At 37.8% G+C, this 16,914-nt stretch overlaps 1 protein-coding gene across 3 annotated transcripts in view; it reads right to left on the reverse strand.

Annotated features, from left to right (window-relative positions):
* Positions 1-1,624: 1,624 nt before the first annotated feature.
* The window catches only part of HMGN3 (high mobility group nucleosomal binding domain 3), a 29,698-nt gene continuing 14,408 nt past the window's right edge, over positions 1,625-16,914 (reverse strand). Inside the window, exons 2-7 of one of the 3 annotated variants that reach the window (XM_073336513.2) lie at positions 9,976-10,026; positions 6,896-6,925; positions 6,078-6,125; positions 3,484-3,597; positions 3,264-3,363; positions 1,625-2,953 (exon numbers count right to left, since the gene is read on the reverse strand). In XM_073336513.2, the coding sequence (XP_073192614.1) occupies positions 2,940-2,953; positions 3,264-3,363; positions 3,484-3,597; positions 6,078-6,125; positions 6,896-6,925; positions 9,976-10,026 (357 nt within the window). In that variant the 3' untranslated portion in view covers positions 1,625-2,939. The other 2 variants (XM_073336514.2, XM_073336512.1) reach the window with 2 other exon arrangements.

Consider the following 16,914-nt stretch of genomic DNA (forward strand, 5'->3'; position numbering starts at 1 on the left):
TGGCAGCAATAGAATTTTCAATCTGAATCTCAAATTCAGTTGTAATTCAATGCAACTGAATTGGCAGAGGGATAGAATAACTTGGAAGGGACAATTAGATGAGAAGCAGAATTTTAAATAGATTGTAAGTACTGGATAAAAGTGGCTGACTGCTTAATAAGGAGAGTTACGACCATGGGAATTTAGTAATACTTTAGTAATAATTTAGAAAAAGAGTTTGATTTACAATAAACAGTGATACATTTTAAAATTAATATATGGTAAAACCATCATGAACACAACAGTTGGATTGAGAAATCTACATTTAAGGTTGAAAGTTCAACCTTAACTCAGCTCTGTTGTGCTTATGCCTTAAAACATGGTCTCTTTATATTATAAAGGATTTGTGAAATACAACATCTAAAATAAACTGAAGGTTTTATGTAACCTGACCTACAATAAGTACTTACAGTCTTCCAATTTTGGCTTTATTTTGATAGCTACTGAACACGTCACATTTGAAGACAATCTGTTTAATAGTTTTAAATATTTTAAACCACACTAACTTTGAATTAGTTTAAAAGACTACTTGTAAAAAATTTTAAGCTTGATAACTAAGCTTTAAAACACTAAGCTAATTTTGTTAAAAAAATTTAACTTGCCATGAACTCTAAGACACCTGGCACCTTTAAGTTAGCATTTCATAGCTAAAGCAATTTCAGAAGTAGCTCCAGATTACCTGGAGGTGGTCTGCAGATCACCAATTGACTACAGACCACAATTTTAAAGCACTCGTTTGGTTAGAGGCATGCAAAGTGCCTGCATTTTGAGGGTTAAAAAGAAGTGTGTCCTAAAATCCAATGGAGTGCTTTGAAAATTTTACACAAGGGGTCTCAGTGACTAGAGAGGGGAAAAAAATAGAAAATACCATATACATAAATGTCTCAATTTTTCTGGAAATCAGAAGTCTTAAGTGAATAAACAGGAATTTTAGGGATCTAGAATTTTATGGAAGTTCTTCTGAGTGGAATTTTCTGGGAAAATGGATGGTCTTATTGTTAAGGCACCATAGTGGGAGTTAGGAGATCAGGGTTCAAAGCCCAGCTCTGACATAGACTTACAGTGTGACACTGGCCAAATCACTTAATCTCTATCTCGGTCACCATCTATAAAATGGGGGTAATGCTACCTTTCTAACCCGTGGCGGTGGGGAAAGCATAAATTCATTAATGTTTGGGAGTGACTCAGATATTATGGTGATGGGGGGACCATATGTATTTAGATTGATAGACCCACCTCAACAGGGCCTGTCTTTAGCAAGCAAATCATAGAGTGTTGTGCAGAAATCATTCTATGAAGAGGAGTAACCGCTTCCCTTCTAATTGGATTGTCATCTTTATTGTGTCCCCTTCTATCACTACCCTTATTTTCAACCTGTTCTTAGATGGTAAGCTCCTTGGTGTTGGGACAGCAACTCCTTATGCTATTGCACGGGGCCTATCAAAATAGAAACACTGATCCTGATTGCGGCATTGGATGCTATTATGTAAATGTAATATAACTGAAGGGGGTGGGGGTTAAAAAATTAACACCAGGCTACTGCAGATGACAACTTGCTTCCTAAATAATAAAGAAGACACTAAGGTCAAGCAATACAGTCATTTATTTATTGACTGAAACAAACAAAAGTATCCCCAGATATAATGGCCACCACTTCAGCAATACAAATAAATGTTACTGAACAGGGAACATTTCTTTCTCACCTTCCAACCCCCCACAAACAATAATAGAAATACTAGAGTTCCAGAAGAGGATAAAGAGAAAACTATCAAAGGCGCTTATAATGAGCTGGAGAGGTGTAATGTATAGGTACTAAAGATCATTAGCTAATTTACCACCACCACAAGCCCCTCAAAAATACTTTAATTGTTCCATCTCCACCACATACCAAGTATAGTGCTGTTTAACAGCAATTGCAGTACATTTACAACTGTTGTCTGCTGAAGCAGAACAGCAATTACTATTTTATGTTAAATTTGGGGCTGTAGATAGAAACAAGAGTCCCATGTAATAGGCTGCTGAAATTAAAAACTCCTGTATTAGATGGGGGTGAGAGGGCAGGGAGAGAGGAAGCAAAGCTACTCCTGCATGCCTTTCAGTTACTGTACATTTGCTTCAATCAAGCAATTCATTCTGTTTTGGTATCTCACTGTATGTTATACTGGTACAGTAATACACAGCTGTGATAGTAAATACGAATACACTGGTTCATATTGAGAAGTCCATTAATATGTGGACCACTGAAAATCTTGACCTGTTACTCATATGTGGACATTTAAATATGTTTATTAGAGACCAGCAAAAAGCGTCAAACGTAGTGCATGCAGAACACAATAGCTGCTAAACCATTTAGTCTTCCACACAATAGTTAAAAAATGAGTCAGGCATTCCTCAAATTTAGAGAAAACATTAGGAGGCTGTAGATTTGCAGGCAAGGAGACCTTTTATTTTAATCCATTAATAGAACCCAGAATAGTCAGCAGGTGGCCACATCTATCCATGTTTCATTAAAATCACATAAACCCTAAGTACAAAAGCACCACTGATTATTGCTCTAGAAAAACTGCATGAAAAATTCAAATACACACAGTAAAAACCATCACCATATGCACAAGACTTAATTTCTTAAAGCGAGTGTATGGAATGCTGATCCAATTTGACACACACCTTCCAATGCTAAGTTGATATTTATATTACTTGGCAGCAATGGGAATTTCTAAGAGCATGGTTATGAGAAGGGATATGTTCCTATACAGTTTAATATGTCAACTATCATCGTCCTAAAAAAATTAGCATTTACAAAATACTTGATAAAAATATCTTTTAAAAGTTGTCCAAGAGGTACATAAAATCAACCCAAAATTTTCATGACAATTCATTCGCTCTTGTCACCTACAGATTCAGTTCTCTGTGCCTGCGAAGGGGAAGGGGAAAAAAACAAAAAAACAACAATTACTATAAAAAGTTACTGCTCCACACATAAAAAAAGCCCCCACACTAGCACCTTCTCCTTTGATGCATTATTTGCAATGGCTCAATTTCAAACTATTTTAGTATTATGTTTACAGACACAACAGGTACACACACACTTGTCTTCATTTATGGATCCCTGCTTTTCAAAAGCCATAGAAGCCTTACCTGCCAGCTTCCATTGTTCATAATGAAAAGCACCACACTACTATCTGTTTCTATTCACTGCACACATGCAGAATGCTCTACCGTACCCTTAACTTTCACTGTTTCAATCTGCCCTTTTACTGACAGTGTGCTGGGTGGGGCACCTCTGGATGTTGAAACACTAACAGTTGAGCGAGAGATGCGAATCTGCAATAACATTATGGGCAATAAAAAGAAACATTATGAACATGCTATCAATGGCTGAAAGATTGAATAATTTTTAAAAAAATACTGCTTCAATCAGTGGGAGGTCTGTGTGGAAAGTACCTCTTCAGCTTTATTTTCACCATTTTCAGATGGTGTAGTACCTTCCTTTGCAGCTTCTTGCTTTTCATCCTTCTTCCCTTTAGCACCTTTGTTAGCCTTTGTTCCAGGTTCCTTCTGATAGAAGATCAAAAACATGGATAAAGTGTGCATTAGAAGATGTTGGATACTTGTTATGAACTATGTCTATGAACTATCTACTTTATGAGTAAGTTGTGTGTGACAAATTAGTACAAAATGTCAGCTACCTCTGTAAAGTGGATCTGGAATGCTTTTACCCACAAGTGCCCAAGCTGAGTGTTCTAAAACTCTCCTACAACTGCTGCCATCACTAGCAAAATTTAACTGAAACTCTATTGTGTCTCTTAACTTTCAGGGATTTAAAAAATTATTACACTAGTAGAATAAGAAAACAGTCCATACACTATACAAAAACAAACCAGGATGGACATAAATATCAGAACAAGTACCATCTGTTAAAGTCTTATACAGTCAAGCACATTAACTGGACCAGAACAACAGATGATGTGATGGCACAGCACTTTTGAATTCAATGGAAATGCACCAACTTACACTGGCTGAGCAACTAGCCCCCCCAATGTCTTAAGGATATCAGGCTGATTTAGTAACATCCTTATTATATCAGAGAAGAAAAATTAAGTAATTTTTGCTATTTTAGGCTTGCATGTTTCTCTTTGGAAAGAATACCCCAGATGTTAATGAACGAATATTCTAGAATTGTCACACAGGGAATTTCACCAGTCACCAGTAACAGAAAGGCAAGAAGCTATGAACAGGAACCCAGTTGGGGGTGGGGGGAAAGTTACATTTTCATTTGGAGGTTTACATAGAGAACAATGGGCAGAACAATGTTGTTAGATAGCAGAACAATGGGCTAAGACCTATTATTTTTGTATCTGTTCTACCGCTCCATGTGTTCTAGACCCACTTAAGAGTACCTGTTGAGACCTGCAATGCCAGCAGAGGCCTATGCTTAGCTACCCAATTTTGTAAAGTCTTTATGGGGTTACAAAGGTAAGGTTGAGGATTTGGCATTGGGTATTGAGATTAATCCTGACAGACATTTAGAAGGAGATGTTCCATGCTCCCCACTTCTCTACTCCTCCCTCCCCCCATAAAAAAGAAAGAGTCAACTATTACTGTCCAATAGTATATTAAGATCAAGCTTCCTTCCATTTATCTACATAGAAACTACTTTCTGAGTTTTAATCCTTTAGCAAGAATGTATACATTCTAGGTAAGTCTTCACAGTTGACAGGGACAGTTAAATATTTGAGTCTGTAAAACTGCTATATGTTAGCTTTGAACACTAAAAATTACCATATCTGAAATTACTTACAACATAATGTTAATCAGAAATTTCTTATTAGTTGATCAAAAGTATAAGCTTGCTCATTTTGTGTAAGACTTGCTCAACTGTATCTAGACCAAATTTAATCCTGTGCTTAAATGTAATCAAATTATAGTTTGAGTAAACAGGTGGTTGTTTAAAAAAAACAAAACAGCATATTAAATTAGTTCTTATCAAAGAATCAAGTCCTGGAAATATGCCTCAAATATGTCCTCTTTTGTTAAGGACACATATTGAAGCTACATTTTCATTACTTGTACTGAAAAAGATAAAACCTACCACATTCCCTTCTTTAATAAGCTCCTCCCTCCTCCTTTTTTATATAAACCTGTTTCCCCCAAACTATAAATCACTTTTTGAGAGAACATGATAATCTTAACATTATTTAGTCAGTAATATCAGATATGATAGGTTTACACCCAAAATGTGCCAAGTCACAGAATTAGAAACTCATATACTGGATCTTAAGATTCTAATATTTGTCAATCAGAAATATACACTGGGGAGGGCTAAAACAGTTTCCCCCTCAACATGCTTTTTCTGGTACAACAATTGTTCTTATTTTGCATCTTCCTTGGGCCCCACTAAATCTGTTTTCTGAAGAACCTTTCTAGAACTTCTCTTAATAGTGTCAAACTACTAACCTATGTATGTACCATAGAATTTTTATTTTGACTGTATTTGGCCTAGAAAGTCAACACCACCTCATTTAGCCATATCTTTAATTCTACCTTTATTTATAATCAGCATCCTTGGCAATAGCTCCATTTTCATAAGAAAAATATGTATAAGACAAGAGCGTCTCACTAGTGGGTGGAGTACTGTCCATTTAGTCAAGCAGGGAGGGCAATGCTGAATAAACTGACACACTAGTGTGGGAACTGCTAGGTCCCAGGTTGGTAGTGGAGCCACCTTGACCAACCCTGCAAGTCCAGGAAAGGTGGGCGCCATCTCTGGGGAAGGAAAAGATGTTGCTACAGTGAATAGCTCTGTTTAGGAAGCAAGAGTATGCGGCTGACAGAGTATGCATTGCAGGCAGACAGCAATACATTTAAATTAGGACAGAAGTGTGTGTGTCTTTGTTTTGCTTTTAAAGATAAAACATGAAAAAATGTTGATGCTTCAGAAGTTGTCCATGCACATTTGAAACAGAATGAAATATGCAATGCAAAAACAAAAATACATGATTATTTGATTATAGTGATTTAAATTACAGGAATTTTACCTTTGTGGTTTTCCTTGGTTTGGGTTCAGGTTTTGGTGGAGCAGGTTTCTATAAAACATTTCCAGTTACACAATATATTAGATAATTCACCACTAGCCTCTCACCCAGACATTTCCCTTACTTCCTACTATGCGCCTCTTAAAAGACCAGAAAAGTTTCATGTTCAGATATACCTCAACTGACACCATAGACTAAGTTAGCCTGTATCTACTGGCTCACCATATGCAGGAGTGAAAGTAATTTTGGAATCATTTTAAGAGTTTAACAGTGAGTTCGGGGTGAACCATTAACAGAACTCACCCTCCCCTTTAGCCTATCTAATGTGACATTGCTAGAAGGTTCTTCCTCCTCTATTCCTCCTGAAGTGGGCTATTTATTAATTATTATTGTTTTTAATATATGAACACACATATATTAAGCAAATTTACTGGGAAGAAAAAGGGAGATTCCCCCCTCCTACTTGTCCTTCTACCCATATCTAACAAAGAAAAATAACCAAAAAGTATCAAATCCAGCCCTGTTACAGCGGCCCCCCGTCTTTCACAGAGGAAGTTGCATCTTCACAACTAGGATCTGTTGACTTATCAGGAGATAGAGCTTCCAGAAGTGCCAAGTCACATTTTGTATGCAACAGGCATACCAGTGAAAGAAAAGAACACAGTTCTTTTTAGGAATTAATATAAACATCCTTCCCTCCAGAGAGCTTTAATGGTCTTCAGGAATAAATGAATCCAACAAAATATGACATCCTGTTTGCTTGGCATGAGAAAGCATGTGCCTAGGAAGGTATACAGCAACAGCTCTTTAGGAATACTTACAGCTGACAATCTTGCCGATCGTCTTGTGGGCTATAAAAAGGGGGGAAAAAATGTTTGTAGGCTTTCAGCAGATCATAGTCAAACCAAGGCAAAATATGTTACTCATTCATTTGATGATAACTTAAAATATACCATTAGGACAACAAAAGTCCTTACTTCCAAATACACATAAAGGGTGCCTCCTCCACTGGATTTTTTGAGTTTTAAAGAGACATAGTGAACTTCAAATCCAGTTGCTTACACACACACAAAGTTCAGAAGTTTCAGTGACTACAAATATTGACAGATTTGGGAGCAAGTGCAGTTTTATAATAACAGTGACCTATTTTATAAGTGTTTATCTCACCCTTAATGCTGTGTGAAAGGCCTATGCAAATAGGAGAGACCAACTGTCTACACAGTGGAAACAGTGAAACTGATTCTACAGAGGACTGTCAAAAGCACAAAGCAAGTGAACTGAAAATATTGAGGAGAACAGTGTTTCTTTAATCTCTTAGCTGTTACTTTTAACACTGTAAAAAGAATTTCTGACAGAAATGCAAGTTAAGTTGATGGTGTCCCTTAGTACACTGCTGATATTTAAAAGAAGTAAATTAAGGACCAGTCCTGCAGCTGATACCATGTGGTTACAGGAGACCACCTGCACAGAGCCAGTTGCAGGAGCAGAGAGTAAGCATTTGACTGTTTTTCCACTTAAAGAAAATTATTAAGGGAAAAATAAAAGATGTGAACTCCTCTCCCCCACCCACAAATAAAATTAAATGTCTCTACTTTTTTTCATAAGTCAAGTGTGGAAGATGAGAAAACTTGTTTTTAAATAATATTTCCCAGACTATCTTGTTCTCCACTCCCAGGCCCCTGAATTCATTAAAACAACAGATGAGTTCATGAAGCTGGTTACAGAACATGACTAAAGAGCTCATGTATATTAAAAACTGGAATTGTGTTGTAACAGGGTCAAGACAAAACCATGTAACTAGTCCCTGACAGCTCTATTTGTACTGTTTTTATTTGGTCAAGGCTTTGTCTTGGTTAAAAGAAAAACAGATAAAATTTGGTCTATGCTACAATTTTGGAACCATGTTTATATTCAGATGTCCCTTACCTGATTTGTAACCCATCCCCCAACAAAACAGAACCTAAAGATGAACTGAAAGGCTTTAAAGAAAAAAAAACAACCCACCAACAATATATAAAAAATACATTTCAAAGGTGACCTGAAAAACCTGTGTCAAAGGTTCTGCATTTCTCCTGCAACAGATGAGGCCATCAACACCGGAGGAGTACAGTCAGCGGTGTTCCGTGTAATGATTTTACTGTCCCTTACTAGTAAATACCTACAGGGTAAATAAAATCTTGAACACGGGTCTTGGCAGGAGGAAGGTTTTGTCCAAGAAAAAAAACAAAACAAAACTGATTTTCAGCTTCTAGTATTTATACATCTTTCTAAAATCTATACGTCTCTTCTCTTAGTGATTTGGGATATCTATTTGTTGAGCACTATCAGTTTTCCCAGCACCACTGTTAAACAGTTTAAAAAGACAGCATTTCCATTAGTTTGTAAGTACAGAATTGTAGATCCCCTGTACCCCAAGTCCCAACTTAAATCTACATTTACATCCCCTGGTTCTCCAGAAAGCATTTGAACAATAGAAGGTACAGATAAGACAGCGCTCATCTAAATCACAATGATTTATTTTTTAAATATATAAAGAGGCTACAACGGCTTTGGTCATGTAGTAGAAGGTTTTACTCACTGATCTGCTTCACATAAGGGTTTGCACTAACATCAGGAGCACAGTGAGTTAAACACAATTCTTTAAAAATCCCTGAGTGGAGAGGGTAGGTTATTTAATTCTCTTGTCCCATTTTGCCTAGAAGCTCTGCTATCTGATTGCACCTCAGTCCTTATAGGTAACAGAAGTTACATACAGAGAGCTATAATGCCCTTGTGAACAAAGTCATCATATCTATTCTTGACTCCATGTCCACGATGGGTGTTCTTGTGTTTGAGAGAGAACAGGCTCTTTTGAAACAGTTTAGAAACCTTGCAGGCATCTGCAAGCTCCTAGTTAGAAGCTAGAAATGTTCATTCTTTATACTGGTAACCAATGGACATCAGTGATGTCTGTCAAATCTTTGGAGGCAAAGGGGGGGAACCTTAGGACTGCCCTCCTTCAAAATTATTTTATTTTGAGGAAACAGTATTTCAACATGTATACAGGAGAAGAATCTGTATTGTTTTACACAAAGTAAGTCACATTAAAAGTTTAATACTTGCCTAAGGTATTCTTTTTAACCTGCCTTTGTAATAATAATATTTTATAAGATATAATAGAAACTACATAAAACTCTCAACTCTACTGATTTGTGCCATCATATGCTTCTTTTCTTGATCTTCTAGGAAATGTCACAGGAAGACATTGCTACTAATAATCCAAATACCAAGACACCCTTTTCCAAAGAGCTCATTTATTCCTTCAAGGAGTTATGATTTAATATTGCTATTGTTTTGCCCCTTCCACTGCACCATTTTTTTCCTAAATGACTGAGCCTCAAGTCAGCTTCCTTGTCTTGGCTCACTAATTTTTACATTTTCCAGAGACCTATAATTTATGTTCTTATTCATGTTTTCAGTTCAAATGTGCCCTTTGGAGAATGTTCATAACTTTAAAAAGAGGAAATTCACTGTTAATTCACCTGAATGTTCATTCAGTTTTTGAAATCAAAGCAGTGAACTTCCTTACTGGATTTAAAAAGAAGTGGGGGGTGGGGTGCAAGCTAAATTCCCATGGCACTAGGATTCAGGATCCTTCCCCATCAACTAACGTGCTACTGGAAAATGCCTAATATAGCAATGCATCCTCTGATTCTTCAGTACCAAAGGATTAAATTTTACCAAGTAAACCAAATCTGTGGTACATTTGCAGTTTTAACACCAGTATCATAATTCCCATAAAAACCCCTCATCATAAGTGGTTCTCTATGAAGCAACAAATACTATTTAGTCTTATAAAACTGGGAATCTCCAATTTAATAATATAAAACCACAATAGATAAAAAACAGGAGTTATACTTGCCTCTTGTTTAGTTATTTTTGCTGCATCCTTGCCCTCAGCACCCTCTGGAGACTGAAGAGAAAATATTGAATAGTCAGCTATTTTATTATGCATCTATAAAAAAAAGCATTGGGGTTATGACATGGATTAAAATAAAGTTACCTGTCTATATGCCACAATAACTGAATTCCCCTTGAAAAGAGATGTTTGTCAGACTTACAAGTTAAGGCTTGCGAACCAAACACTATCAAGTAAAATCATTCTAGATTTCTCAAGGAAGAAACACAGGACCGATTACCAGCAAAAAGCTGGGACTACTACAGAGCAGCACATCAGGTAGGCAACACCTTGCATTACACAGTGACCATCCCAGCCAATTAACAAAAAACATCCACAGGTTCCAATGGGAGTACCAGCTAGTCAACAGTTGGTAGCACAATGGTTTGAAGTGAAGCCCTGAGGTTTGCTCTAACAGGGATTTTGAGAACCCCTGGGAAATTTAACTCTCCTCCTCCCACACATATACTCCACTAGTAATTAAGCAATATCAAGCCACAAAACACAAATATATTGAAATGAGCTGAAAAAGTTAAATTCAGTTTTCTTATGCCTCAGATTCAGCTTTCATTATTGTTTAACCTCCCTCATAGCCTCCATCAAAATAGTTCAAGTCAAGTTTGCTCCTGCTTACTCTTACCTGTGTCATCTAAAAAGTACAGAAGGGCTTAGTCGATTTAATTATCATCCCAATTACAGTTAAATCAGGCCTCTGTTATGTCAATTATTAACTATTATGTTTATGGGCCTACACAACAACACTTCAGGACAGGGACTCTCTCATCTTCAAAGTGTGAAGTGCCTACAATCTAAAGAGATAATCTAATGAAAAGTGACTAACAGTATTTTCAGTCAGAAAGGAAGAGGTCTATGGAAGGGGAAGAGAACACAGCTTTGAGGAGAGCATTTTTTTTAAAAAAATAAGAGCAGATGGTTCAGTTTTACATATTTTTTTCTTTGTGTTTTCTGATCAGGTACAAGAGCAGGAGTAGATAAGAATGTAGTGGAGATCAGCAGTGGAAAGGTAACCAAAATAAACTGATTTTGAGAAGGGATTTGAGAGAGTAGAACAATGTTGCTCGGAGCACAGAAGAAAACAGGCTAATTTGCTACACAGAGTGTCATAAATATAAAGGGAACGGTAAACACCTTTAAAATCCCTCCTGGCCAGAGGAAAAGCCCTTTCACCTGTAAAGGTTTAAGAAGCTAGGATAACCTCACTGGCACCTGACCAAAATGACCAATGAGGAGACAAGATATTTTCAAAGCTGGAGGGGGGGAGAAACAAAGGCCTTCTCTGGCTGTGTGATGCTTTTGACAGGGAACAGAAAAGGAATGGAGTCATAGAACTTAGTAAGTAATCTAGCTAGATATGCATTATATTCTGTTTTGTTTAAATGGCTGATAAAATAGCTGTGCTGAATGGAATGTATATTCCTGTTTTTGTGTCATTTTGTAACTTAAAGTTTTGCCTAGAGGGATTCTCTATGTTTTAAATCTGATTACCCTGTAAGGTATTTACCATCCTGATTTTACAGAGATGATTCTTTTACTTTTTTTCTTCAATTAAAATTCTTCTTTTAAGAACCTGATTGCTTTTTCATTGTTCTTAAGATCCAACGGTTTGGGTCTGTGTTCACCTATGCAAATTGGTGAGGATTTTTATCAAAAGAAAGCCTTCCCCAGGAAAGGGGGTGTAGGGTTTGGGGAGGATTTTGGGGGGAAAGATGTTTCCAAGCAGGCTCTTTCCTGGTTATATATCTGTTAGATGCTTGGTGGTGGCAGCAATAAAGTCCAAGGGCAAAAGATAAAATAGTTTGTACCTTGGGGAAGTTTTAACCTAAGCTGGTAAAAATAAGCTTAGGGGGTTCACATGCAGGTCCCCACATCTGTACCCTAGAATTCAGAGTGGGGAAGGAACCTTGACATTGTGGCAGAGCGGTGGGATTAACTTGAAATCATTTTGAGATCAATTTGAGAGTTTCTGAACAAGAAGCACAGATTTTAAAAAGGGAATTTTTTTTTTCCTTTGGGCTGCTGGAAAGCAGGTTTTCAGCTGAAAGCAGTTAGAGGTTTTTTTTGTCTCTGCTTGGGGGCCAGAGCAGAGACAAAAGGGAATTGTCTTTTGTGAGCTGGAGTTTTCTCTACCTAAAGGCAGTGTAGTTAACCTCCTGCAGGGAAATTCACAAGTCTTCACAGACCTGAAGAAGGTTTTGTTTTAGTTTTTTTTTTTACCTAAGAGCAACTAGAGTGGTTTTCTGTCTATTTGCCTGGAGACAAAGGTGTTAGGTTTTGGGGGTTTTTTTAAGGATTTTTCTGTAGGCTGACAATCACTATCAGAGAATATAGGTATCATATTACAGCACAGCAAAATTTTAGAAGCCAAGGTTTTTTTGTTTGTTTGTTTTAATTCTAACTCTTGGGTGTAAAGTTAGTTAAAAACAGACAGGCAAACATGACAGAGCCAAAACAGAAACAGCCAAAGAGTTTGCCCACAGGAGAGCTATGGAGGCAAAGGAAAAAGAAATGGAGGAACAGGAAAAAGTCCAAGAGGCTGCCCACAGGCAAGCTATGGAGACAAAGGAAAAAGAATGGAAGCATACTGAGGAGGAAAGGAAGGCTGCCCACAGGAGAGCTATGGAGGCAAGGGAAAAAGAAATGGAGGCAAGGGACAAAGAACTGGAGGAGAAAGAAAAAGAGAGGAAGCATGCACTGGAGATGGAGAAGGCAAACGATCAGCAGAATATACCAACAACCCTAGCAATCCTTCTCCAGGTACCACTTCACATCCCAGGAAGTTCCCCACCTACAAGGCAGGCGACGATACCGAGGCCGCCTTAGAAAACTTCAAAAGGGCCTGCCTTGGGTACAGCCTCTCTACAGACCAATACATGGTAGAGCTGAGGCCGCAGCTCAGTGGACCTTTAGCTGAGGTGGCGGCTGAAATGAATAAGGAACACATTAACCAGTATGAACTGTTTAAAACCAAGGCGAGAGTCCGAATGGGGCTAACACCCGAGCAGTCCCGTTGGCATGTCATAAATATAAAGCGAAGGGTAAACACCTTTAAAATCCCTCCTGGCCAGAGGAAAAGCCCTTTCACCTGTAAAGGGTTAAGAAGCTAGGATAAACTCGCTGGCACCTGACCAAAATGACCAATGAGGAGACAAGATATTTTCAAAGCTGGAGTGGGGGAGAAACAAAGGCCTTCTCTGGCTGTGTGATGCTTTTGGCCGGAAACAGAAAAGGAATGGAGTCTCAGAACTTAGTAAGTAATCTAGCTAGATATGCATTAGATTCTGTTTGTTTAAATGGCTGATAAAATAGCTGTGCTGAATGGAATGTATATTCTTGTTTTTGTGTCTTTTTGTAACTTAAGGTTTTGCCTAGAGGGATTCTCTGTGTTTTGAATCTGATTACCCTGTAAGGTATTTACCATCCTGATTTTACAGAGGTTTTACTTTTTTTTCTTCAATTAAAATTCTTCTTTTAAGAACCTGATTGCTTTTTCATTGTTCTTAAGATCCAAGGGTTTGGGTCTGTGTTCACCTATGCAAATTGGTGAGGATTTTTATCAAGCCTTCCCCAGGAAAGGGGGTGTAGGGTTTGGGGAGGATTTTGGGGGGAAAGATGTTTCCAAGCAGGCTCTTTCCTGGTTATATATCTGTTAGACGCTTGGTGGTGTCAGCAATAAAGTCCAAGGGCAAAAGGCAAAATAGTTTGTACCTTGGGGAAGTTTGAACCTAAGCTGGTAAAAATAAGCATAGGGGGTTTTCATTGCAGGTCCCCACATCTGAACCCTAGAGTTCAGAGTGGGGAAGGAACTTTGACACAGAGTTACCTTCTTCTGTAACTCTGTAGGGTCACTGGACTGTGAATTGCTCATAGAAAGGGTGCTAACAATTTGTGGCCTACCAGCCGGTATGGATGGATAATGAATGTGACTTCTTAATTGTAACATACAATCTCCCGATAGAAAGGGAAGGTGCCACAATAGCAGGTCATAAAAAGATAACTACGGCCAGTAATTTAAATGACCGAGACTTAGCAAGAAATTAAGCAGCACTACATAGAACACAGCAAAGCAGCTAGGAAAACCCACACAATGAGACTTTTAAAATGGAGTATGGCTATTTCTCTCAGCAACTATGGCCCTCACCAACCCATGGCAGTGGGGTTCTGAGATAGTTTCAAGACTTTCAGAAAATGGATGATGCTCTCTGTAATCACAAAAACAGTTTCAGTTGCCATTCCTTGGGTGAGAGCTCAGAAGCAAAACACCACAGCATGAGCAATTTGCAGCAGATCCTCATTTACATGAAGGCTGTTTCACATAGCTCAGGCTTTAGACTAATAAACCTTTGTGTAATTGAGAATTAGGCCCATTATGTACTGTGTGGGAGATGAAGTGGGATGTCCCTTGCTCTATTTCTTATAGACTGTTACATCAGTCTTTAACCTTCTTTTTGTTAAGCTAAACAAAACTTAATAATGGGCTCTACAATCTAACAGAGAAATGTACAATACAATCTAATGGTTCGAAGTTGAAACTGGGCAAATTCAGACTTTCCGTAAGTTGTACTTTCTTAAACAGTGACAAGAATTAACCATTGGACCAATTTAACAAGGGTCATGGGGGATTTTCCATCATTGACAATTTTTAAATCCCGCTAAGAACTTTTTCTAAAAGATATGCCCTAGGCATTATTTTGGGTAAATTCGATGGTCTGTATTATATATTAGATCAGACTAGGTAATCACAATGGTCCTCTCTGGTTTTGGAAGCCATGAAATACATATATATATTTTTAACAGTATCACAATCCATATATTGACTTATCTTGACAAAACATTTAACTTGTATGTGTGAGGTTTTTTTAAGCTCACTCCATTTTGTCTTTATCTGACAGTGTCTTGGCAAGTAGTGTACTTCAATTAAAATAGTTTATAATCCACTTGTTATGCTAAAAGGTATAGTTTTATAAAAGTTAGAACATTTCAGGGGCCAAACAATCCAGTCTGCTTTTAGCATGGATGTGGTGAAATAGACACCAATAAACTGGTGGTGTGGAGGTGTGGTTGAGAAACAGGAGCCTCAGTGTCATAATCCCCATCCAAACCCAACTGCTCCCCAAAGCAACACAAGTTCAGAGTACCTGGCAAGAATTAAGACAAGCAGAAGAATACAGCTTTATGCAGCATTACCTCCACAAGAGGAGGTGGACTAGTGGAGAGGAGAGAGGTTTGGGCATAAATAGACCTAACAGGTACATAATTTCCAGTGAACTACATGGCATGAGCAGCAGTTTTCTACATGGATATCCCAAGATTCACAGGACTTCCCCCCTGGAAGTCATCACAGGCTTGAAGGACTTTCTCCTGACCCCTTCCACAGAAAGCTAACATCCCTTCACTTCCCACTGTGATATCATACCACCTAAGGAACTGATTTCAAAGTAGCCGAGTTTATTAAATAACTCATCCTCTCCCACAAGTTTTTTCCATGTGGTAATGCTATGGCTCACAGTATTTAACATGACACTGTCACCTGTCAAGTTGCAGTGCATCCTTGCTATGTCTGTCTTACTTACATTGTAAACTCTTCAGAGAAGAGACCACTAGCATCACAAGCCTTGTATACCACCAAGCATACTGTTGGCACTGAATTGTTCAAAAGGCATTGCTCCAGCATAGATAAGCTTTCTAACTGTATGGCAATTCTTCACATTACTTGCATCATCATCATCACAGTAGTACCTATAGGCCCACTGTGATAGGTGCTGTACAAGCACATAAAAAGAGGTTCTCTCTTTGGGACAGACATGAAGAATAAGGTGACAGACAACAGCAGGGGATTAAAAAAACCACCACCAAACAATGAGAGGACTATGATCAGTGTCATAAGCAATGGTCACAGCAAACCAGCTGCCTGGCCAGCAAGACTTATGCTTTCAATATTATAACTAATGGTAAATTTTAAGTCTCAGCAGACCACAGATATGTATTGTACCTTAAGTGCCATTGCAGATTCGGTGTCTGGATTATCAGTTTTGTGAGCTAACAGTTTTGTAAATTAAGCAGCAGTTAAACTTTAGATGATCAATCAGTTCCACATATTTTATATCTCTGGGTTAACCAGGATGCCTATACACACACTCCCTGTGCCCATCAGTGATGAGGAAGAGCTTTTTAAAAAGTGACAGGTTAAAAATCAGGTTTTTCTATTAACAGTGGATTATAAAACCAAGTTTATTTATTTGTATGTGCTTAATTTTTGCATTTCACTCATTTTGGAGAATGAGCTACGACCCCCTGGTTGATCTCACTTTCTAGTCCTCATACATTAGCACAATACTATGGCATTTGGGTTGCCAACGCTACAGGGGAAATCATTAAATTGAAAAAAATTAAGATAATTTTCATATTTTTAAAGAGTTATCTGACAGAAGTGGCTATAGGTTGACAAACTGACAAAACTTTAGTAATTAAAATGCTGAAATATAAACAAGATGTATCTTAAGTAAAGTAGTGCAACAACATTAGCAAGGTTACTGTTTATCGGTCAAATGGCAATCAATCAATTTAGATAGCCAAAGGGGGCTATCGTATCCCAGCAGTGCAACTTCTGCACAGATATTGATCTTTACAGGTGAATGGATTAGTTTTAGTAATGTAAGCAATGTATTAAAAAGCCAACATGGAAAGATAAGATATGGTAAAACTGATTAAACATCATCTTATAAAGGATGTTAACATTAAATGATGCCAAATACCAAGGGCCCGTGTGGTCAGAAATTACAGGCTTATACCCATGTGAATTTTAAAAGCACATACCGATTTCATTCTAACTACTACATTAGAAGTTAGAGGAAAAGAGGCCCTTTAGGACATTGAGTTGAAACC

This window comes from Lepidochelys kempii, chromosome 3 (assembly GCF_965140285.1).
Source record: "Lepidochelys kempii isolate rLepKem1 chromosome 3, rLepKem1.hap1, whole genome shotgun sequence".
NCBI lineage: Eukaryota > Metazoa > Chordata > Testudines > Cheloniidae > Lepidochelys > Lepidochelys kempii.